At 35.5% G+C, this 26,215-nt stretch overlaps 2 protein-coding genes across 2 annotated transcripts in view; one reads left to right on the top strand and one right to left on the bottom strand.

Annotated features, from left to right (window-relative positions):
* Positions 1-26,215, top strand: part of LOC125350356 (centromere protein P) — a 196,499-nt gene that overhangs the window by 25,641 nt on the left and 144,643 nt on the right. The window contains exon 5 of the mRNA XM_048344913.1: positions 3,570-3,666. Coding sequence (XP_048200870.1) covers positions 3,570-3,666 — 97 coding nt within the window. The remainder of the gene's footprint in view (positions 1-3,569; positions 3,667-26,215) is intronic.
* On the bottom strand, positions 7,524-24,381 carry Ogn (osteoglycin). Its single transcript, XM_048344783.1, has 6 exons — positions 24,057-24,381; positions 21,719-21,812; positions 14,740-14,898; positions 11,573-11,775; positions 10,317-10,412; positions 7,524-9,369 (listed from the first exon to the last, which is right to left on the bottom strand). Exons 1-6 carry the CDS (start codon positions 24,228-24,230, stop codon positions 9,199-9,201), a joined length of 897 nt encoding a protein of 298 aa, XP_048200740.1. The 5' UTR covers positions 24,231-24,381; the 3' UTR covers positions 7,524-9,198.

Genomic DNA, 26,215 nt, shown 5'->3' with positions numbered 1-26,215 from the left:
TTGGGTTACTGACAGGGTGGCAGGTGACTTTGGATAGGTGCTCCACAGTGATCCCATCACTTGATTAAATTCTTTTTTTTTTTTCTATTTGGTTTTGAGGACTCTAGGCATCTTAGTCTGTGGGCAGTGAGCAAGACAAAATGGTGATTAATAATCTCTCTGAGAGTGCAGTTGTTTATTGTAAGCATGCTTATGTTCCTAGTAGGAAAGGCTAAGTCTCAGTAGCAACTATACTCTTAGTTTGGTGTATAGTTGTTTCTTTTCTTGCCTTGCCTGGGGCAAGGGACTCTGATTAATCATCAGCTCTGCTCCAGCTTCAGTGTGTCAGGCCCTGAGACCAGGGCCCCAAAAGAGTCATTTTATCCACAAAATTTCCCCAGAATGTCTTTCTTTAAAATACTCTCATTTCCCAGAATATAATAATCATTTGATCCAGATGGCAAAGTCAGAGTGGAAGAACAGTTTTTTTTTAAACTAAATGTTATAGTGAGAAAGTATAAGGTTTAAACCAAAGAAAATAGTACCTGTGTGCTTTGAATTAAGCTGCTTATTACTACAGCGATAATCTCTGAATGCCTGGTTCCTGTTTTTCATTAAGTTATGAATCTCTAAACCAATTAACTATTTGTAGGATCAGAATTCACCTCCCAAAGCCTCAGCTCTGCACACTACTGCATTGGGGACCAAGTCTTAAATACATAAGATTTTGGAGGAGCATTTAATAGCCAAACCACAACAACAACCTAAAGTTTTAATTTATAACTTGAAATTACAGACTGTAACAGAAAAACTGTATTCCTATACCATTGTCTCTAATTGTTTTCAGTTGTTGATGCCACAGAATCACATACATGTACATTGTGTGCTCCCAAACATAAGCTAATCATTCTTTTGAATGTATTAATCTCTGAAATATGTAGAAAACAATGTGTAGATTTATAAACAAAAGAATAGTAAAGCTGACCCTCCATATATGGGCTCTGCATCTGTAATTTTAACGTTGTGGCTATATCCAGAGTCCTTCATTTTTTATTTTATATATATATATATATATTCCCTTCCATAGTCATAGAACAGGGTGAGCTTCATAAGTTGACATTTGCATAATTTTTAATACATTTATTTCAATTTTGGCAGTTTCATAATATCCTTTATTGAATTTCCTTTTTCCCTGCAGTACATCTTACTATTTAGGTTGACTATTAAATTTGTTACGTCTTCTTTTTTTTTTTTTTGCCAGTCCTGGGGCTTGAACTCAGGGCCTGAGCCCTGTCCCTGGATTCTTTTTGCTCAAGGCTAGCACTCTACCACAGCACCACTTCTGGCTTTTTCTGTTTATGTGATACTGAGGAATCGAACCCAGGGCTTCATGCATGCAAGGCAAGCACTCTACTGCTAAGCCATATTCTCAGTCCCTCTTTTTCTTTCTTTTTTTTTTTTTTAACTTGATGGGATTAGGGTTTGAACACAAGGCATTGTGCAAGTGACTTTTTTGTTCTCAGAGTCACAGTTTTTGCTCAGGCTGGCCTCAGACCAAGATTTTTCTATCTCCCACCCACTCCCCTCTCAGTTTCTGGGATTACAGGCTTGAGCCACCTCTATTTACTTTTTGTTTGGTTTTGTCTTTTTGGCCAGTCCTGGGGCTTGGACTCAGGGCCTGAGCACTGTCCCTGGCTTCTTTTTGCTCAAGGCTAGCACTCTGCCACTTGAGCCACAGCGCCACTTCTGGCTGTTTTCTGTATATGTGGTGCTGGGGAATCGAACCCAGGGCTTCATGTATGTGAGGCAAGCACTCTTGCAACTAGGCCATATTCCCAGCCACTCTATTTACTTTTTAAGATAGTCTAGCTAACTTTTTGTCTTGGTTCACTTTGAACTGGTATCCTATCACCCCTTCTCAAGTAGCTAGGATTATAGGTGTATACTCAACTTGTTATAACACTCACCTTGTTTTGTCTCTTTAGGTTTTTTTTTTTTTTTTTTTTCTTTTGTGCTTGTCCTGGGGCTTGAACTTAATGGCCCGGTCACTGTTCCTGAGCTTTTTTTGCTCAAGGCTAGTTCTCTAACCCTTGAGTAACACATCTCCACTTCCCAATTTTCTGGTGCTTAAGAGGTAAGAGTCTTACGAATTTTCCTGCCCAGGCTAGCTTCAAACCATGGTCCTCAGATTTCAGCCTCCAGAGTAGATAGGATTACAGATGTGAGCCACCAGTGCCTGGCTCTTTAGCTTCCATTAATCTGGAGTAGTTCCACAATCTACCTTCCTCCCTCCCTCCCTCCCTTCCTCCCTCTTTCCCTCCCTCTCTCCCTCTCTCCCTTCCTCCCTTCCTCCCTTCCTTCCTTCCTTCTTTCCTTCCTTCCTTTCACTTGGCCATCTTTAGAAAATGCAGTTTTTTTCCACTCTTTTCTTTTGCAGCAGATTTTTCCTTGTTAGCTGATTTTTTTTTCTTGTGATCAATTGACGTTAGGTATACTTGGATAAAATATTATGTAGATGTTACATTGTGTAAGTGACATAATGTCATTCTTTGCATATCTGTCTGTTATAGGTGATATTAAGGTTGACCACAGGATGAAACTTTTCCCTTGTTTCTCCACTGTAAGATTCCTATTTTTTTCTTCACCTAGAATTCACATGTAGTCTATGACTATACAGTTTCTCTTCATCAATTATTTTTACATCCTTTAGCATCCTCTAATGGCTCTTTACTGAGCCACACTTTCTTTAAAATTCAATTTAGGCTTTTATTAGTATATTTTAAATTATACATACTGTTTTTATGACCTTACCATACACAAATATGCCTTATTCCATAGATGCATATAAGGTACTTTGATCTATTCATCCTTCTGTAATTGCTTATCATTTTCTCCTCCCACTTTTCTTCCCCATGAAGGTTTCTGTTATCTACTTTCACTTTTATGACCTTGGATTTTGTTTGTTTGTTTCCATAAGTTAGAAAAAATATGCTACTTCCCTGTGGCACTGGCTTATTTTAGTTAACATCATGGTTTCCAGTTACATCCTCCTGCAGTCAACCTGACTGTTGGTTTTGGTGGCTAAGTAAACCTGCGTGTGTGTGTGTGTGTGTGTGTGTGTGTGTGTGTGTATCACATTTTCTTCATCTGTTACATGGCTGTAGTTTTAGGGACCTATTTCTGGATCTTTTATTCCATTTGTTTGTTATCTACATTCAAGTAATAGATTTTTACTGTGGTTTTGTAATAAAGTTGTGGTACCTCCAGTGTTCTTTTAGTTTAGAATTACTTTGGTTGCTGGATTTGTTTTGTGTTTCCATGTGCATTGTAAGATTGTTTTTTCTACTTCTATGAAAAAGATGGAAATTTTTATGGGGATTTTCCTATGAAAATTATAAATATGTGATATAAGTATGTCATTAAATATATAACAAGGATAGGCTCAAAGTGTTAGAGCACTAAACAGAAAAGCTCAGGGATGACACACAGGTCCTCAATTGAAGCCCCATGACAGCTGAATAAAAAGACAAAAAACTAGTTTGGGTCAGTCATTTAATGATTTTTATTAATCATAGAATCTTATTTTACAGAGTAGAAGAAAGAAGAGATTTGCTTATGTTTTTCCGAAGTCTACATTATTTTGTAGAGTGGTGTGAACATCGTAAGAAGACATTTAAGCATTTTAAGGTAAAGTCTAAAAGTCTCTAAATTTAAGTATCTATGTAAAATGAAGCTAGGCTAATTTGAAGTTTCAGCCATAACATGCTTCCATTAAAGTTCTCAAAAAATAGAAAATATCCTTATTGCCTTTAGAAGTTTGCAGTTACTAGTAATAAGTGAGAAAAGAGCTTCTGCATTTTTCATTTCATAACTTATAGAATATTTGGAATGACTTAAAAATCTACATTTGGAAAAATCACTCAGGAAAATTTGGATAAAGAAGTAAATGTCATTAAAAAATATAATCATAGCTGTCTTGTCATGATGCAATACAGTTTTAACTTCCCAAGCCATATTCTGTTTTGTTTTGTTTTTTTTTTTTGGCCAGTCCTGGGGCTTGGACTCTGGGCCTGAGCACTGTCCCTGGCTTCTTTTTGCTCAAGGCCAGCACTCTGCAACTTGAGCCACAGTGCCACTTCTGGCCATTTTCTGTTTATGTGGTTCTGGGGAATCGAACCCAGGGCCTCATGTATATGAGGCAGGCACTCTTGCCACTAGGCCATATCCCCAGCCCCTTATTCTGTTTTTTTTTTTTTTTTTTTTTTTTGCAAGTCCTGGGGCTTGGACTCAGGGCCTGAGCACTGTCCCTGGCTTCTTCCCGCTCAAGGCTAGCACTCCACCACTTGAACCACAGCTCCGCTTCTGGCCGTTTTCTGTATATGTGGTGCTGGGGAATCGAACCTAGGGCCTCGTGTATCCGAGGCAGGCACTCTTGCCACTAGGCTATATCCCCAGCCCCCCATATTCTGTTTTGAACAGTTTAATTATTATTGTACATTTTGAGTTTAAATATTGAAGCCTGATTCTTGTGAAGTAAGAATTAAGTCTAAAAAATACTTTTAAGGGGCTGGGAATGTGCCTTAGTGGTAGAGTGCTTGCCTAACATTCATGAAGCCATGGGTTCGTTCGATTCCTCAGTACCACATAAACAGAAAAGGCTGGAAGTGGTGCTGTGGCTCAAGAAGTAGATTGCTAGCGTTGAGCAAAAGAAGCTCAGGGATAGTGTCCAGACCCTGAGTTCAAGCCCTAGGACTGGCAAAAAAAAAAAAAAGAAAATACTTTAGGACACTCTTTTTGTTAGATTGTTTGGGGATCCATCCAGACAAAAAACTCAGTTGATAAACTATTAACATGAGGGAGGCACATAAAGCAAGTTCTTAAAGAATCAACATCATAGCGGCACGGTGGCTCAAGTGATAGAATGCTAGCCTTAAGCAAAAGAAACTCAGGGACAGTGCCCAGCCCCAGGACTGGCAAAAAAAAGAATCAACATCATAAATAATATTTGCTTAATTAGATCATGACTTGTTTTTAATGATGGTACTAATTCTCCTTTATTTTGAGTTGTTTTCTTATTGTTAAATTTATCCTCTTTGGGTTAGTTCATCTGTCAGGCATAGGATTTTCTCCAGAATGAAACATGGCAAGTTTCCTGACTGCAATCCTTTTAGGAAGTCTCATGATTTAAGAAATATCTTGGGGCTGGGAATATGGCCTAGTGGCAAGAGAGCTTGCTTCGTTTACATGAAGCCTTGGGTTCAATTCCCCAGTACCACATATATGGAAAACAGCCAGAAGTGGTGCTATGGCTCAAGTGGCAGAGTACTAGCCTTGAGCAAAAGGAAGCCAGGGACAGTGCTCAGGCCCTGAGTCCAAGGTCCAGGACTGGCAAAAAAGAAAAAAGAAAAAAAGAAATATCTTGCACCAGGACAATTAAGTATTATGTCTACTTCCCAACTGGTAAAATGCAATAGTAATTAGGTACTGTGTTAGCATTTATGGTTATGAACAAATTTAAGATCACTATTTTTTGTGTATTTGAGAGGGTAGTGAGATATTTGAGCTTTGATCCTCATTTCCAAAGTTGGTTTGACTTTAAGTGCTCTTCAGGCAGTTATAAATACATAGTTGGCTTATTGTTTCCATGGAGGATAAGCGCTCTAGTCTTTTTGCTACTTGGTAATGTTACTAGGATGGAAAAAAAAGCCACATTATTCTGCAACTATAGCCACCACACACAAATATAAATATGTATATATATGTGTGTGTGTGTGTGTGTGTGTATTTTTTTTAGGTTGAAATTTCATACTGATTAAAATTCTAACTTCTCGTTCTCTCCTTGACACAGACTTTGGTAATCACTATTCCATTTCCTGTTTCTGTGATATTTGTCTATTCTAGGTACTTCACACAATTAGATTGTCCTTTTTGTCCAAATTATTGTAATGTCTTCAAAGTTTACATTGTCGCATGTACCATATTTACTTTTTCGGGTTAAATAATGTCACACTGAATGTATGTACCACATTTTGCTTGCACATCCTGTTGGTAGAAACTTGGGTTGTTTCTACCTTTTTGGTAATTGTTATGAATATAGTTACAGCAATATATCTCTTTATGTTGCTGTTTTAATTTAAAAGTATGTATCTAAAAATAGAGTTGCTGGATCATAGGTAAGTTGAATTTTTTTAAGGAAGAACATTTTTTTAATAGAAGCTTCACCATTTTACAAAGGTGTAGTTTCCTTGCAATGTAAACTACATATATACATATACAACACAGCTTTTCATATACTAATTGGCTATTGATATATTGTTGGCAAATATAGATATGTCAGTTTCACATATTTTATTTTATTTCATTTCATTGTTTGGCTTTTCTTTTTTGGGGATTGAACCCAGGACGTTGCACTTGCTAGGCAAGCACTTTGCCACTGAGCTACATCCCAGCCCAGTTTCACATATTTTAATTGGATTAATTTTCCTTGTATAATCTATATGTTTGGTATTAAGACCTTATCAAACATATGTTCTACAAATCGTCTTTTCATTTTATGACGTTTTATTGGTGCACAAAAATTGTGTTTTGATGGAAATCACGTTTGTATTTTTTGCCCTGTGATTTTGATTTTTGTGTGTGTGTATGTGTGTCCTGTCCAACTAATTACTGTGTTCATTTCATAAAGATTTTCCTCTGTTTATTTTAGATTTTAGTTTATGCTCTTAAGGTTAGTTATTTCTTCCATTTTTAGTTAGTTTTCATATGGCTATGGCTTCAACTTGATTTTTTTTTTTTGTCTGTGAATATCCAGTTTTACCACTTTCATTAGTTGAAGAGACTTTTCTTTCTCCCTTTGAATGGTCTTAGTACCCTTGTTGAAAATTACTTGGCCATGTAATAAGACTTTATTTCTGGGCTCTCCCTAAGGTATTGTATTTCTTATATGTCTGTTTTTATGGTAGTACCACAGTGTCTTGATTACTACTGTTTTGTAGCAAGTTTTGAAATTAGGAAGTACCCATCTTCTCCCTTGGTTCTTCTTAAGACTTGGGTTTATTTGAGATCTTTTGAAATTTGATATGAATTTTAGAATGGATTTTTCTGTTTCCGCAGAAACAATACCATTAGGACTGTCATAGGGATTACATCAAATCTGGAAATGGTTTTGTAGTCTTAACAATGTTAAATCTTCTAATCCAAATACAAGATGTCTATGTACATCTTTAGTTTCTTTCAGTAATTTCTTTCTTTCTCTCTTTTCATCTTTTTCTTCCTTCCTTCCTCTCTTCTTCCCTCTCTCCCTCCCATCCTTTCTTTTTATCTTCTCTTTTAGTACTGGATTTTTCTGCCAAGGCAGACCTGCAGCTAACATTTTCCTAATCTTGGCCATTGTACTCAGCTTTGAGAAGGTCTTTAGAGCTTTTCTACTTGTTGGTCTTGAATTAAGGGTCTGAGGTAGCTAATGAGCCACCAGCACTTACTTAAGCCTTTCTTTCTTGATATCTCTGTGTGTGTGTGTGTATGTGTGTGTGTGTGTGTGTGTGTGTGTGCGTGTGCATTCTTATGAAAACTAGAAACTTAATAAACTTACTACTTTCTTTAGTCTCAGTCTTGCTGATGAACCTTCCTTTATAAGGAATGTGTTTCCAGATAAAGTCATAGTGTACTTATATTAATTTATTCATATAATAATTTTTCCAAATGAAATGGAGCTTTTACTTTGGATTTTACAACATTTATTGGTATATTTAATTTAAATGTGTTCACTATTGTGCTAGGACTGTGACAGTATAACCAGCTATATATTGTGTTCTCGCTGTTTAGTCAACGAGAAAATGAGGCATGTACACAAAATTGTGATAGCATATTTGTTATGGTCATTATTCATCATAATAAATGACTGAACTAATAAGCATTGTTAGAGTAACTATCGAGGCCTTAAGCGATCATATATGCAGAAAAATAAACCCCAAGAGTTCACAAATGTTTTTATCTTGGCTTAACCTCAACAAACAGTGCTGGAGGGTAAAGCCTAAGAAACAACAGGAATGAGTATATGTTCTAGGAGTACTATACCAATTCCAATGTATAATCTACAATAGAAATGATGTCAATGATGTTTATATATAAAGGTCAGATTCATATTTGTAAAGCACCAATGATTTTCTATTTAACTCCAGAGCAATCTGTTGATTAAGACTTTTGAGTGATGTATAGGCAAGAGAAAGATTTCTGGAACTTTAATCTGGCAGCCTTGAGTCATCAGTTGAAGATCAGATTTGTATTGTAAAGTGAGTCTGTTCATCATGGGTATTGAGCCAATGTTGCTCAAAAGGTTTGCTGTGAATATTCAGTTGGTTTGTGTAAACATTTATGTGCCCAGGCAGGTGACAATGTAAGTGACACTTAGTTTTCATTTCTTTATATTTGAACATTTATTGAGAAGGCCCAGTTCTAGTAGTTTAAAAAGAAAATATTTTGTAATTATTTCAAAATTGAAAATCTTCTCAGTGGAGGAACTTTATTCCTGTTTAATTGTGTCAGTTTTTGTTTTTAAAAGCTTATTAGTTTTAAATTGCTTGACTTTTACAAAATGATTTATGATAAAAGAATATTTTTTCTTTATTGAGCTCTAATGATGTGACCACAAGGCAGAAAACTTTGGATATTAGAAAGTAAAATTCTACTTTATTTGGAATTTTTTTTCTCATGTAAATTATTTCTTAGGCTAAGTGAAAATAAAGTAAGATAGCTTGCTTTATAGGAAGAAAGCAGAGTTCCTACCTCATATGAATAATTATGAATCATGAAAGAATAGATCTCTGGAAATATTTACCTTTATGAGGTTTTTGGAAGATCTGCCTTAAATGTTTTCAAGATACTTAATAAAGTCTAGCAAAGATAAACAATTGGAACTTTCTTGGACTTCTCTTAATTAGTAATGAGAATAATGCATCCCAAATTGTTCATACAAAAATATGCCATTTTAAAGTAATTGTCTAGTGTAAACCAGGTATTTTTAATGTTTAAATATTGTCATATTAATTTGTTTTGAACTTAGAAATTCAATCTTATTTTGAATGTCCTTGTTTAAGACATAAAATTCTTTCATAGTAAGATAAAAAGTTAATGCTAAACCAATACTTAATGTTCCTTTAGACATTATTGAGACAAATTATAAGCATATATACTTTAGCTTACACATTGCCTAAATAGTGATTAAAAGTATGACCCTATAGGTAATCTTTTCAAGCAAATAAAACTATTGGGATGTTTCCCCAGGGCTATTGGATTGCCCTCTAGGCGAATCTCTTCAATCTGCTCCCGAATATAACGGGTATCATTAGCCTTGCAGAAGGTGTCATCTGTAATTGAAGTTATGTTGTTAAACTGAAAAATAGAAGGAAAAATTATTTACAATTCTGAAACCTTTATGTCCTTAAAAAAATCTCTTTGTATACGCTGTAATGGAACTCACTACACAGGGTATTTAAAAAAAAAAAAATACTTGCAGGGCGCCAGTGACTCATACCTTTGATCTTCACTTCTCAAGAGTTGAGATATGAGGATTGCTGTTCAAAACCAGCCTGGGCAGGAAAGTCCATGAGGCTCTTATTTCCAATTAACTACCAAAAAGCTGGATGTGGAGCTGTGACTCAAGTGATATAGTACTAGCCTTGAGCACAAAAGCTCAGGGACAAAGGCCTTGAGTTCAAGCCCCAGTACCATCACACAGAAAGATATTGTACATACTGTGAATCCTTATAAAAATAAAACTCTGTAATTTGAAAACCTATTTTTAGTTTATACTATATTTTGGAAGAACAAACTACTGGTTATTTCTCAGACTAATACAGATTTAGCGTAAACATATGAATATAAATGGGATTATATTAGATGGAGGAAGTATCTTATTTAGAGTATTAAAATGGAACTGTCCTTAAATATTCTCTTAAGATTTTCACGTTATTCTTTCATTTATTTTCATTGTTTTAATTAATTTAAACATTAATTATTTTTATTCTTCACTTTTGGACTTTTTACTTGATAGTTTCCTAGAATAATGTTAGAACCTCTATTTTAAAAAAATACTTCATCACCCTATGAAGAAACAAATATGAATGAGAGGTTTGAGTACACCCTAACCTTCAAATCTGTGTTGCTAAGACTAGAAGAAAAGGGAGTTCATATGTTTAAGCATTAATATTTTGAATAGTAGATGAACTTACAGTTTCATAGTGATCTAGCCCTAATTTACATGTTATAAGTTTACTAATGAGCCATAAAATAAGCTCATAAGTAATTAAGACCAGATGTGATGAAAATAACAATCATACCTGAAGATGAATTATTCGTAGACTTTCTGGTAAATTAGGAGGCACAGCTTCCAGTTCATTATGGTCCAAGTAGAGGATGGCAAGTTTATTCAGTTTCTGTAAGGAAAATTTGGTTTGAGTGTTACTGGTCGTTTCATTCTTTCTCAGCATCCACACAGTAAACAAATTAAAGGGATTTTGTATAAGTACACATCAATTATATCAGTTGTTGGTATGGTAGTTCTTTGTTTTGCTTGTTATTTGGTTTTGGCTTCACAAGTAGTATGTTTTAGTCCTTAAGACATTTGCAATGAACACCAGAGCTCTACTGCATACTTTACATTTCTGTCCATTTACTTCAACTTTGAATACTCAGCTCTGATGGCATTTTTGGGGTCCTTTAAATTGTCTTGGGGATAGCTAATGAAGCCACTCTACCTGAGACTGTTTTTGGATCCTCTAGAGCTTCCTATCTCAGCTTTACCAATTTCTCCCTAAGTGGTTGCTCCAGAGAGATGTGCTTAACATAATGTTGCCTAAATCAGTTTATTAAACTCTAACTTGATGTGGACTTTTTCATAAGGTCTTATGATATATTACTTTACATGATTAGTAATTAACTTTGGTACTTATTTTGTGCCAAACTTTGTTAATTACTTTTTTATGCTGTTGTTTTAATCCTTTCTTAAATATTCTAAGTTTAACCATGTGGACACCTATCTTTCCAGTGTGCCCAATTTATATGAATTATAGTGACTTGATTTTACCAGTGGCTGTTAGAACCATAAGGCACTAAGCCAAACTATAAAGCAAACAAGATGATCATTTTCATGCTTAGATTTATCTTGAATCCCTTCAGAAATACATATATAAAATTCTTTGTCTTATGTGGTCCTCCTACACCAGCCTCCCAAGTAGCTGGGATTACAGGATCGAACCACCAGTGCTCTAAATATTCTTTATATGAAAAGTTGATCAGGTCAGGTTCTGGTGGACCGTGCCTGTAATTCTAGCTATGTAGGAGGCTGAGTTCTTAGGATCGTACTTTGAAGCCATCCTGGGAGAAATGTCCAGGAGACTCTTACCTCCAATTAACCACCAAAAAGCTGGAAGTGGCGGAGGTTCAAGTGGTAGAGCATAAGCCTTGAGCAAAAAAGCTAAGGGACAGCATCCATGCGCTGAGTTCAAGTCCTACTCCCAACACAAAAAAGAAAAATCATAGACCTTTAAACTATTATCATTGGTACAGTGTTTTGTAAGTACTATGAAGTCCTTACTTTGAATATATTTGCTTTGATTCCTTTATTCTTGATTTTGTTGTATCTTGCATTAAATAAAGTGAGCTTTGAAGGAAGAACTGGAAGTCTTAGTAGCTGATTTTCAGCAAGTGAAAGTTCTTCTAACAGAGAAAGTTTTGAAAAAGTATCATCTTCTATCTCTTCTATCAAATTACCCGTAAAATCAAGTCTTCTTAGGTTAGCTTGAGGAGAAAAACAGACAAAGAAATATGAAGTTAAATCTTGTGCAAACAAGAAAAGTGAGTTTAACAGACAATTCAAATGTGTTTTATCTTTTGTGTATACAATTACTGGCTCAAAAAATTGTTTGTTGTGCTTGAGATGGTACCTGGTGTCTGCCACATACTGGGCAAACACTCAACACTGAAATTTTCTTTCAATTCCATCAGTAAAGTTTTGTTGAACACTGAGCATCTCTGCTTAATAACTACTTTTTTTTTAAACCATCTTAGAATCTCAGATTTGGAAAAGATGTTAATATTAAGTCTTTCCATCCTCAGAATTTCTCAAGATGAACAAGTGGTTTAAAAGAAATTCTTATTGTAAATCATGGGGACTGATTACATGTGAATGAGTGGAATCGTATAATTATATTTTGGATATTTTGCCAGCAGGTCACATTGTTAATTATGACTAAATTACCTTAATCTCACTATGCCTTACTGCTTGAGAAGTAAGACAAAAATGTTCCCAGATTTATTTTGGCAATACAGACTGAAGGCTCGAAAAATTCAATATGTGTATTTACAGTATATATTTGTTGGCTTTTGTCTGGATGATTAGGAAGCAATTTTTTCTCATTGTAGTTATTTTCTAAAAACTTCCTTTACCACTGAATTGAGGAGTACTGAACCATTGAGTGTAGGGGACTTAGTGGACTAGCTTCCCATGAGTCTCTTATCATGCAGGTTCTCTGACAAGTCACAGTGCTGGGTCTGGCAAAGGAGGAAGAAAGGCACAACCCTTAGTGAAGCTACATTGACTGTTTCTATCTGCTGCTGGCCTGGCTATTCATATCCTACCCATTTTACCAGGTTCAGGCAAAGTCTGATCCCTCTTAAAGAGGACAGGCAGGTCCCAGTTTCGGTGCTTCCCTTTACTATCTCAAAAACTGAGCAAATAATTTGACTTCTGTTAGGCAGCTGGGAGGACTGCATGGGATTCTTCCCCTAATGCACCTGGCAGTGGACCTGGGAGCCTGGCAGGTGCTCTCTGACTGCTGGTGTGATAATGGCCACCTACTACAAAGGCCACTTTGTTGACTGTACATAGCTGTGCTCCCTAGCAGAGTTTTGCTATCTCTGAGGTTTTATATATACCTTCCTTCTCCTAGGAGGCACCTCTTCTACCTTTCTTACCCTTTTGGGGGGGGTAGGGGGAGGGAGGGATGAAGTGGGAGACAGAGTTTCTCTCTGGTAGATTAATCACATGGTTTCTAATGGAATGTTAGAATCTATAGCAACAGCCCTCTGACTTGCCCTGACCACCTCACTGACATACAGCAGCATCTGGGCTACCAGGTTAGAGTTAGTGGAAACTTCTTTTCATTGAATGGATATATGCTTTTTAAAAAACTTACTTAGTCAAGAATTATGCATGATCAGTTAGAATTCCCATAAGCAAGAGGAAATTAAGTGCATTTCACTTCATAATTTACTCTTTACAGTTTTTTTGTCAATTATATTTGGGACAATTGTATGATTTTTTTGTTAACTAGTTAATACAAATCTTGTTTTATGTATTTTTGCTTAATCACAACTTATATACATTGTTGAATTAATATTTCACTATAGCATAAGCCAGAATGAAGCTTTAATACAGGTATATTCTCTATAAGGCATATTCTCTATATATTTCTTACATTTTGAAACACTAGGGATGTAGTTTACTTGTGGAGCATTTGCCTAGAATGAACAAGGCTCTGAATTTGATCCCTTAGCACTGTAAAAAAGTAAATAGTTAATTAAAGTTAACAATTAAATCAATAGATGTGGTATGGTAATGCTTAGCAGAAATGCATAGCACATATCACCATACTTGGTGCCATTGATACAGTAAATTTTTCAACAAAGAACACAAATGAAAAAGATGGTACTATGATGATTAGATCCTTATTTTACAATATGACAGCCTACACTAGAAGAAAACATTGCTTTCTTTAGCCTTAGCTGGAAACATGTGTTTTGAGTAACTACAACTTTTTTGCTGCTCTATGCATTTCTGTAAATAATCATAAAAGTACCACAGGTACCTTTTAAGATAAAAATAAAATTTAAGATTAAAAAATATTTTTGCAGTGCTGGGAATCAAACCTATGGCCATATCCATGCTAGTCAAGAACTATACCATTGAGCTACGTGTATTGATTTTGTAAATAAAAGATCCACAAATAATAATAAACAGCTATTCTTCCCACTTGAGAGCTGCTAGCATGAAACCAGTCACAGCTTATCTAATAAATGTGCAGTAAAGCCAGTAGACATCTCTTGACTTGATTTTTTTAAAGTTAATTTTAGTTTTTTGGTTTTTTTTCAATTTAGGGAGATTTGAAAACCTAGCATTCTAAAAAATTGAGGAGAAATTTGTAGTTCAGTACCAAAACTTCATACTGCAGAATTAGGGGCTACTGATGTCTGATGGCAACACCTTAGTGGGTTAAAGTTTGGTAGAAAGCCAGAAGGCCAAGATTAATGACCTGGAAAGAATGAAATGCCAGGGTTCTCAATCCTATTTTCATATTAGAATGGTGAAAGGAGTGTGGTTGATTTTAGAGAGAATGCTTTGGCTTCACCCCAGGCCTGAATTAGAACTTCTGAGAAGAACAGCCTTGAATCAGTGTTTCCAAAAAAATTTATTTTAAACATAGTCTTTCAGATATTTTTAACATGTAATCAGGCTTAGGAGCTATGAGTTAAATAGGAGATGCAATGGTCTATATGTAATATAGGCTGTCAAAGTGAACACCAAAGTCATCAGTAAATAAAGATGACAGGAAGTTGGAATGGAAAAATGATTCCACCACACAGAAAAAAAAGGAGTTTGAGAAGTGTGTGGAGATAACTAGGTGTTTATCGTCTTACAGTGACAACCTTTGATGTAGTAGGTCCTAGGTAACAGAAACATGTTTATGTTGTATTTAAACTTACGCATGTCTGCAAAATCTTTGGCAGTCAGCTTTTTAATTTTGTTGAATCGTGCATAAAGATAAGCAGATTCCTTTGGCAAGGGCGGTACTGCATCAATGTCAATTTCCTCACAGTACACCGAGCCACTTAAGCAAACACACAGCAGGCACGTGGGCATTTCTAAATTGGGAAACAAAATTGTAAGTACAAATGATAGTTTGAAAATATTCAGTCTTTTTTTAATGGTAAAATTATTGTTATTGATCCTACTTGATTTGCAATGGCATTTTACATAATCATAGTTGATAGAGGAAAGATACTTAGTTGTGGTGGTCTCCACATGGTGGTGATAATGTGGTGTCAAACAATAGTGCTTGATGGTTCACCAAAATTTTGTTTTGCTTTAATTGTTCTCTTGATTGACAGTTGCATTTCCTTATTTGAATCTCCCTTCTCAAAAAAAAAAAAGTTCACATAGCAGAAATGAAGGTAAAAACAAGTTTGGTTTATAAGCTTAGTGTGTTAGAAACATTGCAGTTTGGTAACAATCTCACTTTAGAAACTACCAGTGAAATGAGCAAATTATTAACTTGAATATTAGACATCACTGGTACCATTCATATGTAAACCCAAATCCATCTTTGAATGACTTAGAGTGTTAATTTGTACACCAAATTATTTACTGCATATATTTGTCAAACCTTCCTTTTAACTCTGAATTGTTGTTCAGTGCCTTTTTTTTTTTTGGTACCTTTTTTAGTTTGGAAACACAAAGAGATTTGTCTCAGATTCTTCCTTTTTGGCTGGAATACCATGGAAATAATGTTCTGTCTTTGGTGTTATGTATCTGGAATATGTATGATGTCTGTTTGTTCCATTTCTGGTATTGGCCGTTTGGTTCAAGAGGCATCTGTCATCTCATTTTGTAAAATTAATTTTCCATCTTGTAATTCACGTATTTCTTTTGGAGTAGTACTTGGAGACACCACACCCCCCCAACACACACACCAAAAAAAAAAGTCTGGTGTGTCATCAAACTTTCACTCAGTTTAGTGTCAAACAGTTTAGTTTTAGCATCTGTTCTCCCTACCCCCACCCTACCCTGGGCTTAAACTCAGGACCTGAGTGATGTCCCCAAGCTTTTTTGTGCAAAGCTAGCACTCTACCATTTTGATCCACAGCTCCATTTCTGGTTTTCTGGTAGTTATTTGGAGATGAGTCTCACAGTCTTTTTTTTTTTTTTTTTTTTTTTTTTGCCTAAGCTGGCTTCGAGCTTGGTTCCTCAGATCTCAGTCTCCTGAGTAGCTAGGATTTACAGGCCTGAACTGCCAGTGCCTGGCTTTGTTGTTGATTCTTAGCTCAATCATTTATCACTAGGATAGTTGGGAAATGATGGATTTTATTTCCTACTTTTATTTCTTTTGCATTCATTAATTGACATTCTACTGGAACATTCCTTTTTTTTATTTCAGTATAAACCTTGTGGATTCTCTGTCTTATGAGACATAGGCTATTATTCTCATGCTTATTTTAATAAGTTGCTATAGATTAATCATGAGAGCCCTTTTAGCCTTTTTTCTGACACAATTGTGTGTGTGTTTGTGTGTGTACACATTTGCATTCATGCACATGCTGGTCCTGGGGCATGAACTCAGGACCTAAGTATTTTCCCTGAACTCTTTTGCTTAAGACTGGTACTCTACCACTTGAGCCACAGTTCCACTTTAAGCTTTTTGGTGGTTAATCGTAGTTAAGAGTCTTACAGAGTTTCCTGCTAGCCAGACTTTGAACCACAATCTTCAGATCTCAGCCTCTAAGTAGCTAAGATTACAATCATGTACCACTAGTGCCCAGCCCTGGCACAATTTGTATGGTTAATTATTGGACAATAAAGTGCAAATACTTAAATTATACAATTCATAATTTTTAACATGTGTTAACATATGTCAACATATGTTAAACATGTGTTTAACTCAAGAATCTTTTGTTTTAATTGACATTTCCGACCCAATTTTCCCCAAAATTTCTTTACTCATTCCAATTAGTAATTTTCCCTTGTACTCTAGTCCTCAAGCAGACACTGATCTGCTTTTGGTCACTACATATTAATTTGTGTTTCTGAGTTTCATTAAGGAATCTTTCAAAATATATTATTTTGTCTGAGTTCTTTTAGCATAATTAAGATTCATTGTTCAATATATCACTATTTATTACTAAGTAGAATTTTGTCATCTCAGAGTGTACTATTTATACAATAGCTCTTAATGGGCATTTGAGTATTTCCATGTTCTACCTACTAAAGCTGGGATCATCAGCTGGAACCAAGCCTTTAAAACATTAGCTTGTGGAGTACATCTAAGTGATGTACTTCTTGGAGAAGTTGTGTAGTTTAAGCTCTTTATGTAGGGGCTGTATTTTGAGTACACTTTTAAATATATAGTTTCAGGAATATCAGTATTTTTTTTCCTTTTCTAGGGCTCTTGATCATTTCACCATGACTTTTGGAAAAGATTCAACACATGATTAAGCTTGTGTAAGCTTATTTATGGACTTTAATTCTGATCCAATGATTTTTTTTTTTTGTCAGTTCTGGAGCTTGCCTGGGCACTATCCCTGAGCCTCTTTGTGCTCAAGGCTACCGCTCTACGACGAGCCACAGTGCTACTTCTGGTTTTTGAGTGGTTAATTGGAGAGAAGAGTCTCACGGGGTCTTTTCTGCCTGACATGGCTTCAGACCACAAACCTCTTATCTCAGCCTCCTGAGCACTAGGATTACAGGCGTGAGCCACCAGTACCTGACCCTTAAGTATATTTGAAAGTGTGTGTGTGTGTGTGTGTGTGTGTGTGTGTGTTTCACAGAAAGCATTCCTATTCTCTTTGTACTACATATGGGAACAATGTGGAATATATATTAAATAAAGTAAAAGAAACAGGATAACTCACTGGCAGAATGAAAAATCCATGATTCTTCATTTAAAGTTTAAAAGTAATTTAACAGTGTCAAGTAAACTAGACAACTGTATAAGATCCCTAGGGAAAAAAAAAACTATAGAGTTTTGTCTATTAGGAAAGTAAAGGACTAGCTTCTGAAGTTGATTTACCACTGTGCTTACTGGACCCCAGAAAGCTGCTCCTGGTTGGCTAAGTGACAGAGGACAGTGCAATTAAGCCTCCAGCACTGCCTTACATCAGAAGGATGGGACAGTTGATTTCAGATTCTAACAGGTATGAAAGTATTTTTTATTTTGTGACAGCCCTGGTGCTGGAACTCAGGGCCTGAGCACTGTCCCTGAGCTTCTTTTGCTGAAGGCTAGCACTCTACCACTTGAGCCACAGCAACACTTCCAGCCTTTTCTGTTTATGTAGTACTGAGGAATTGAACCCAGGGCTTCATGCATGCAAGGCAAGCACTCTACCACTAAGCCACATTCTCATCCCTGAAAGTATTTTTTTTAAACACTATTTTTTCTTCTTTGAGAAATCCTTACTTTCAGCATTTCAAGATATCCCAGACCAATCTTGGCATTTTCCCTGACCTGACTCTGAAACTGTTAATCACTGATTCCTTTAGGCAGAGAATTGTAGTTGCTGTGCATATTCATTATGGTTGGAATCTCATTGCTTCTAGGTTTTCAGTGAAGGGTAGGAAATAAAATTGTTTTTTTATTTCCCCATAAATAATATTCACGTGTATAGCATGTATAAGCATATACTATATTCATAATATGAATACCACTTACTTATAGATACACATACATACTATATTCATATGTAACACACAACTAATTCAAAGGGAAAAATGCATCTATATCACTTTACCTGTATGTCTACAAAACTATGAGCTGATACTGATACCTTTGATTCTAGTCCAATGTCCAGCCCTTTGCCTTTTTGTATTTGTAAGTGCTTTTCTATAACAAGAAGAAACCTAGTTTTCATTATACACAGTATATTTACTGTACTCAGAATACACATTAGGTAGTTCTAATATTGCTAACTCATAACAGTAGAAAGCAAACAGAAAGATAGTTACTGGAGTTTAATTATGTGCCAAATAATAATGCTGTTTTGACAAGTGATATGTTGTTCAACTTATGATGGTCCTGTAAAACTATAATGGAGCTGAAAGTTTCCTGTTGCTTAGTGGCAGCATACTTTCACATGCAATGTGTTGCTCATGGGGTTATGGTGATGCTGGTGTAATCAAAACTATTATACTGCTAGTTGTATAAAAGTACGGTATAGCATATACAGTTTTGTACATTATATAAACTTGAAAATAACTGAATTACCAGTTTATAAATTACTATGTTGTTTTGTTTTGACACTATAGTGTACTTTTGTTTACTTAGAAAGTTTGCTATAAAACGGTACCCCAGGGACTGGGAATATGGCCTAGTGGTAGAATGCTGGCCTCCTATACCTGAAGCCCTGGGTTCCATTCCTCAGCACCACATATATAGAAAAGGCCAGAAGGGTGCTGTGATTCAAGTGGTAGAGTATTAGCCTTGAGCAAAAAAAAAAAAGAAGAAGAAGCCAGGGACAGTGCTCAGGCCCTGAGTCCCAAGCCCCAGCACTGCAAAAAAAACAAACCCTTAAAAAGCCAGTACGCCATGTTACATCAGCAACAGCTTTCATACATTTCCCATCTGGAATGTCTTGATAGTATTATTTTCTCTCATGCTTAATTTAATCCCACATTGTTTTATTCATGGCTCTAGGAACAATAGGCTCTACTAACACACACATATACATACACATTTTATATAGCCTACGTAGGAGTAGGGAATATCCAGCCTGTGGGCTGCATAAGGCTAACAAAATCTTTTGTTACATGACAGGACAGGTATGTATGCTTTTTGTCAGCTTATAATTCTGTATGACCTGTATATTATTTCATAAATATGCACATGACCCTTAGCAGATAAAAGGTTTCTCACTGCTTAGAGAGTATACCATCTAGATTTACAAATGACAAAAATCAAAGTGCTACTATCCATTCCAGTTTCTCTTTACTACATTCCAGTCTTCCATCATTTATCAGTGATACAGTTTTATACCTTCGAGTAACTACTCCCAGTGTTTTTGTTTTTTCAGTATTGAGAATTTAACCTTGCATATAATAGGCATTGCTCTATCACTGACCTATATCTTAACCCATCTTAGTTTTTCAATTACCCTTTTGTTTCTATTCACACAAATGGGTAGGTATATGTAGACTTTCTTATATTCTTTCTTATATGAAAGGCAGCATATTATACTCTTTGTACATGTTCAGAGTTTCCCTATTTGTGCATGTTTTCTCCAAATGAACTTTGGAGTCCATTTTTATAGTTTTATGAAAGATTGGTAAATTTAGTGGGGTTGTCTAAAATTTATAAGTTTAGAAATGACTGACATCTTTATGATTTTAAATTCTGTCCAAGAACAAGTGATATTTTTTCATTTACCCATTTGTTATTTCCATTTATCCATTTCTGTTTTTACTAAAATACTTCTCAATTTTTTAATTTAATTGTTTTTATAAAGGTAATGTACAAAAGAGTTACAGTTCATTAGTCAGGTAATGAGTACATTTCTTCTTCTTTTTTTTTTTTCTTTGCCAGTCCTGGGCCTTGGACTCAGGGCCTGAGCACTGTCCCTGGCTTCCTTTTGCTCAAGGCTAGCACTCTGCCACTTGAGCCACAGCTCCACTTCTGGCCATTTTCCATATGTGGTACTGGGGAATTGAACCCAGGGCTTCATGTATGCGAGGTAGGCTCTCTTGCCACTAGGCCATATTCCCAGCCCATGAGTACATTTCTTATTGGACACTGTTACCCCTTCATTCTCTCCCAGTTGCTTCTCAGTTTTTAAGATGTAGTTTTTGGATGGGTGGAGTAGCATACACCTGTAATCCTAACTATTTTGGAAGTGGAGGCAGGAGTATCATGAGTTTGAGGACAGCTCAAGCAAAGTTAGTGAGACTCGGTCTGAAAAAGAAAATTCAACTTGGCAGGCAACTGTTGAGGCTAGCCCAAACATAAAAGTTGGCAAGACTCCATTTCAGTGAATGACTGAGTATAGTAACGAGTACCTGTCAAGCTACATGGGAAGTAGGAGGACAAAGAGAAACACAAATAAGATCACAATCTAGGCATAAAGCTAGGACCCTATCTTGAAAATAACCAATCCCCTATATAATAACAATAAAAAAAATTTAGGGACTGGGAATGTGGCTTAATGGTAGAGTTCTTGCCTAGCATGCTTATGAAGCCCTAGGTTTGATTCCTCAGCACCACACAAACAGAAAAAAGCCGGAAGTGGTGCTGTGGCTAAAGAGGTAGAGTGCTAGCCTTTAGCAAAATGAAGCCAGGGACAGTGCTTAGGCCCTGAGTCCAGGAGCCAGGACTGGAAAAAAATTTTTTTTTTTTTTAAAGAAAATAACCACAAAAGTGGCTGATGAAATGCCTCAACTGGTAATTTACTTGCCTAGCATGCATAAGGTCTGAATCCCTAGTTGCACAAAATTTTAAAAATCTATTTTTTGTTGTGGTGCGTTTTAATTTTATTGTAGCAATATATAAACTAGTGTATGATTTTTGCTGGTTAGAGATAAGCACTTCACAGACTTTCCTGCTTGGGCTGGCTTTGCACTGCAATCCTCAGGTCTCAGCCTCTTGAGTAGCTGGGATTATAGGCGTGAGTCAGAAGCTCCTAGCAGAGCATTTTGATCAATGTTACCCCTTTGATCATTCTTTATCATTTATCCCAGCCCCACCCATCCTCTCAAGTTAGCCTTGTTCTTAAATGTTTCTGTTTCACATTTTTTCTCATAATGTAGGTTGGCAAATGATGTATCTTCCCAAATATGCATTGACTTTACCATTGGAGATAAAATTCCAGTGTGTATTATTAGATATCTTGAGGCAACTTTTGAATGCTAGAAGGAATAAAGTTCTATTGTAGCTATTTTTGAAAGATCCTCTCAAAAATAATTTAATGATGTGTTCATACTTACCATCATTTTCTTTCTTGGGGGATAGTTGTGTTATAGCCTCATCTTTTTGAAACTGAAAACTTTTCTCATCACGCATTATAGATGTTTCTTTTTCCTATTTAAAAAAATAAGTCTGTTATTAGGTGTGATAAAGTCTGTAGGACTGCAAACCCGAGTGACCACAGACAATATTTATCACCTCTTAGTCATGCCACCAATTGGTGGCATTTCTTTTGTGCTCCATTAGGATGTTATACATTATTTCATTTCATCATTCATTATATTACAATGTCAATATAATTTTATTCTAGACTGTAAGCTCCTTGAGTTAAAGAATTGTGTGGTGTGTGTGTGGTGTGTGTGTGTGTGTGTGTGTGTGTGTTTCCAATGCCTGAACTCAGTACTTGGTAATTATTGAACACACTGACATTCCAAATGGGAGCTAGTAAAGAATTCTCAGAATGGTAATAAAGTTTTCGGAGGCAAAACTTTCATGTGGTTCTGGTTTGAATTTAGTTCCTCTATAGGGAACTATAAGACTTTAGTATGTTCCATGGTAAATGACCCAGAAAGCTCTGTTTCTTCCAGAGGTGACCTTTTAGTTACCTACATTCCTCCATGCTGTAGTCTGGAGGTTTTTGTTTTGTTTGTTGCTATTCATTTTTTGTTCTTTTGAGTGGTACTAGGGGATTGAACTCAAGGCCTCCTACTTGCTAAGCAAGCACCCTACCACTTGAACAGTGCTCCCAGCCCTTTTTACTTTATTTTTTGGGTATGGTCTTGGACTTTTGCCCAAGTGGCTTCCAACTATAGTCTTACCTTCACCTCCTGTGTAGCTCAGCTTATACCATGACTAGCTTTAAAAAAAATTTTTTTTTTATCTGAGCTGGCCTCAAATCATGATCTTTCTATGGATCTCCTATGTAGCTGGGATTTCAAATGCTTCCATATCCAATATGAAGCCATTTTATTCTAGCCTCTTCTAATCAGGTCACTAGTGTCTAGGCTTCTAACTCTGCAAAATTGGAAACTTACCATTTATACTTTCTCCTGTTTTCAGTGTGTTTTCTTCCACTAGACTATAGGTTATGACAGGGGTAGTTTTTTTTTTTTTTTAATCCTTTGTATGCTTGTTCTGTCTTGTCTCAGTCATGATCCTGACCTTGTCCTTAGCTTTTGCCCATCTGAGTGCTAGCTGATCATCTTTCCCACTCATTGTCCCATTGAATTCTCCATTCCACAAATATCATTCCACACATTTATATTAAAATTGAAAAACTGCTAAAGTCCTATAAAGGTAAGAAGCAGAGAAAGTCATTTCTAAGTTTTTAAGGATCAGAGAATTTTGATGGTGTTCTTGTAATTGATTGATACATTCAAATCACCCAAGTGAGGTAGTCACTTATGATAGGATTTTTCAAAACATTGTGTGGCCTATCTTGTTGCAATCAGTTTATAATCCAACATATTAACTACCTCCATTGTGGGGAAAACTGTGGTGTTAACATTTGTTCATTGTATGCTAGGAGAAAAGTAATTTTAACTAGTTCATCTTAAAAAAAAAACTTTGCTGCAATGGAGAAGAACTTTTGAAGCAATGAATGTTGTTAAATATTTGGCTACACTTCTTATTTTTTAGTGGAATGTGTGTCTGTATGACACACAGTGGACCACAGATAGTTTTGTGTTGTGATAACTTTTTCCTTAACCAGAATTCATTTCTTTGTGCCAAAAAAACCACAAGTAATTACTTTGTTCATAGTGATGAGATGTGTGAATCCTGTTGTATAAAAGTCATCCTTACAGGGTGTTAGTTCACTGACAGTTATAGGTCCTTGATGCAAATTGTTAAAGCATTGAAAGTGTTAAAACTGATTTAGAAGGATGCCCCATAGCAAGTAGTTTTTCATTTCTGGTACTGTGTGTGTAGTTGGCATAGCTACTACTCTTGTATTTATTTCTTTGGACCATATTTTTCTAAAGTAAAACAAACCCTTAAGCAGATATTATATTAATTTCTCCTAGTTTATATTTGAGACAGCATTAATATGCAAATGTGGTACTTTCTGTAACATTAGTTAACATATGAATTGCAATTCATCAAGGAATCTAGTCTAGAGTCTCTTAAATTTTATTTTTGGTTACTATAGCTGTTAGGTTACCATAGGAACTGTTTGTTAATTTAGGAGACATGCATACTTGAAAAGTATAATCTTAAGAATAATTATGAGTTACTTTCAATATTAAAAATGCTTTTCTTTTCTCCTTACCTTATCAAATACATACAATCAGGAAAAATTAAAAGCATACATTTAAATGGGTACTATTTTAGAAGGTAAATTTAGTAGAAATAGAGTACCTTAATTTTTTTTCCATCCAGGTATTTATCTCCATAATCTTGACTAAATATAGTTTCTTCAAAATAATCTGTCCCATACTCAAAGGTAGAGGGTGAGTCCTGCTGAGCTTGTGGTGCTGGTTCTGTCAGAGGCATGAACAGTAACAGGAGAAATGTCGACTGCATAGTCTTCATTTCCACAGAAATCAAGCTGACTGAAAGTTACTAAACCAGTGGCCTGCTGACTATGGGACAAAACTCTTCTCCTTGGAAATAAAAATGCAGACCATGGAAGCAATATTTAAAACCTTTGAGGATGTTTTGGCAGACTCTACATACTGGGGGCCAGGGAACTAGTATTTAACCCTTTGTGTTCTTTAATTAGATAACATTAGCTTTTATGTATCAGTCAACCTACCAAAAATAGTTCAGAAAGTTTTTTATCTAATAAAAATGCAAGATATGCTAATAATTTGAGTTTCTTAATAATTAAGTGCCTGTGTACAAGCACTAATGTGTAATTGAAATCTTCGAATACCTGTAGTATAAATAGTTAAAAACGAAGACCCAAGATCCTGTCTCATGTGAGTTAAAAATATCATATTTCAACTTTGCTGCTTTATAAAAACTTGATTTGTGTTAGGGTAGAAAAGAAAGTCCTAGGAAAAGTTTTATAACTTGAACCTTAAATTGAACATCATGAAAAATAGTCATTAACATTTAACTTTTAGGTGAAATATAGGAAAAATAATAAGTTTAATATTCTTTCTTTTTAAATGTGTTTTTGTTATCTTTAAGGAGTTATACAAAGGAGTTACCATTCAACAAATCAATTTATAAGTACAATGCATTCGATCAGTGTAACATCACCCCTTTCATCATTCTCCCCCCCTAATTTTCTAGTTTTTTAATGTAATAGGTTATCACTACTTTAAGTGTTATTCTTTTAGTTTAAACTATGTAAACTAAAATAATATTGCAAACTGAAGAAAATTTAGAACTGTAAGGGACCTGGAGAAACATACAGAAAATAATTCTCTTAGACTCACCAGCGTGTTTTATCTGATAGGGACACATTTCACCTTTTTTTCTAAACTTCAAGCAGAATCACCCAGAGCTCCTGGTGCTACATTATAGATGCCCATTTGTCAGAAATCCAGGTGTTGAAATTTTAAGCATAAAGTGGACTTGTGACCTTCTCAGCTTGTGTTTTTTTACTTGCGTCAGTGTTAAAGATATGCAATGATAACCTGAAAGTACTTGTTAAAATTTATTGTTCAAGGTATCTGAAGCCTTTACATTTAGCAAGACTTTGAGAATTGTCACATTTTAACAAACACTATTGAAATTAATGTGGAAAACGAACCTACTGTTGAAGGTGTTTTGAAGGGTGTGTGTGTGTGTGTGTGTGTGTGTGTGTGTGTGATTTTCTATTAGGTGTGTTCATACCTGTGCATTAGCTCCAAGTGGGAGAGTGAATGAGAAAAGCTAAGGATTTCTTTCAAACTACTGAATAAAATTTCAGGACCCAACAGCTTTAAGAACACTTTCCATGTGGTAGAGTTCTTTGCCAACATTCCTTTTTTAGGGTGAAAAGCAGTGTACTGCTGCACTCTGGCTGCTTTGCTTGATTGAAGTCCCCTGTCCTTTTCACCTTATTCATTAAGCATTAATCTTTTAGGGAAGATTTGTTTGTGAAAATGACAATAGTTATAATGCTTTTACTTTAGTGCTTCTTCAGGATATAAAACATCCAGACAAACCTTCAAAAACATTTATTTTTGAATGAAATCCAGCATCAAACCAAAGCTTTAATTTTATGAAGACTAACGATTTTGTCCTAACACTATAATTAACATATAGCCAGAATTTTCCAATATGAAAATTTGTTTTATTATAAATTATTTTATAGTTTTATCTTATAATCTCTTGATTTTTGTTACCTTTAACAAAACCAAAAGAGGAGAAAAATAGCTTTTTAAGTGGAAGTAGAGATATGGTTCAAGTGGAAGAGTGCCAGCCTAGGGCAAAAAATGCCAGGTAAAAACATGAGACCCAAGAGAGAAGGTAACAAATAGTACAAGAAATGTACCCATGGCCTTACGTATGAAACTGTAACCCCTCTATACGTCACTTTGACAATAAATAAGTAATTATTAAAAAAAAAAGAAAGAACATGA

This window comes from Perognathus longimembris, chromosome 1 (assembly GCF_023159225.1).
Source record: "Perognathus longimembris pacificus isolate PPM17 chromosome 1, ASM2315922v1, whole genome shotgun sequence".
Lineage (NCBI taxonomy): Eukaryota > Metazoa > Chordata > Mammalia > Rodentia > Heteromyidae > Perognathus > Perognathus longimembris.
Note: the sequence above shows the minus strand (reverse complement) of the source record. Positions and strands in the feature narration are given on the sequence as shown.

Coding starts and splice junctions, on each gene's coding strand:
- Ogn (XM_048344783.1), bottom strand. CDS start 24,230: ATGAAGACTATGCAGTCGACATTTCTCCTGTTACTGTTCATGCCTCTG. Junction 21,813..24,056: donor TGGATGGAAAAAAAATTAAG/GTACTCTATTTC, acceptor TTTTTTAAATAG/GAAAAAGAAACATCTATAAT. Junction 9,370..10,316: donor TACGAATAATTCATCTTCAG/GTATGATTGTTA, acceptor TCTATTTTTCAG/TTTAACAACATAACTTCAAT.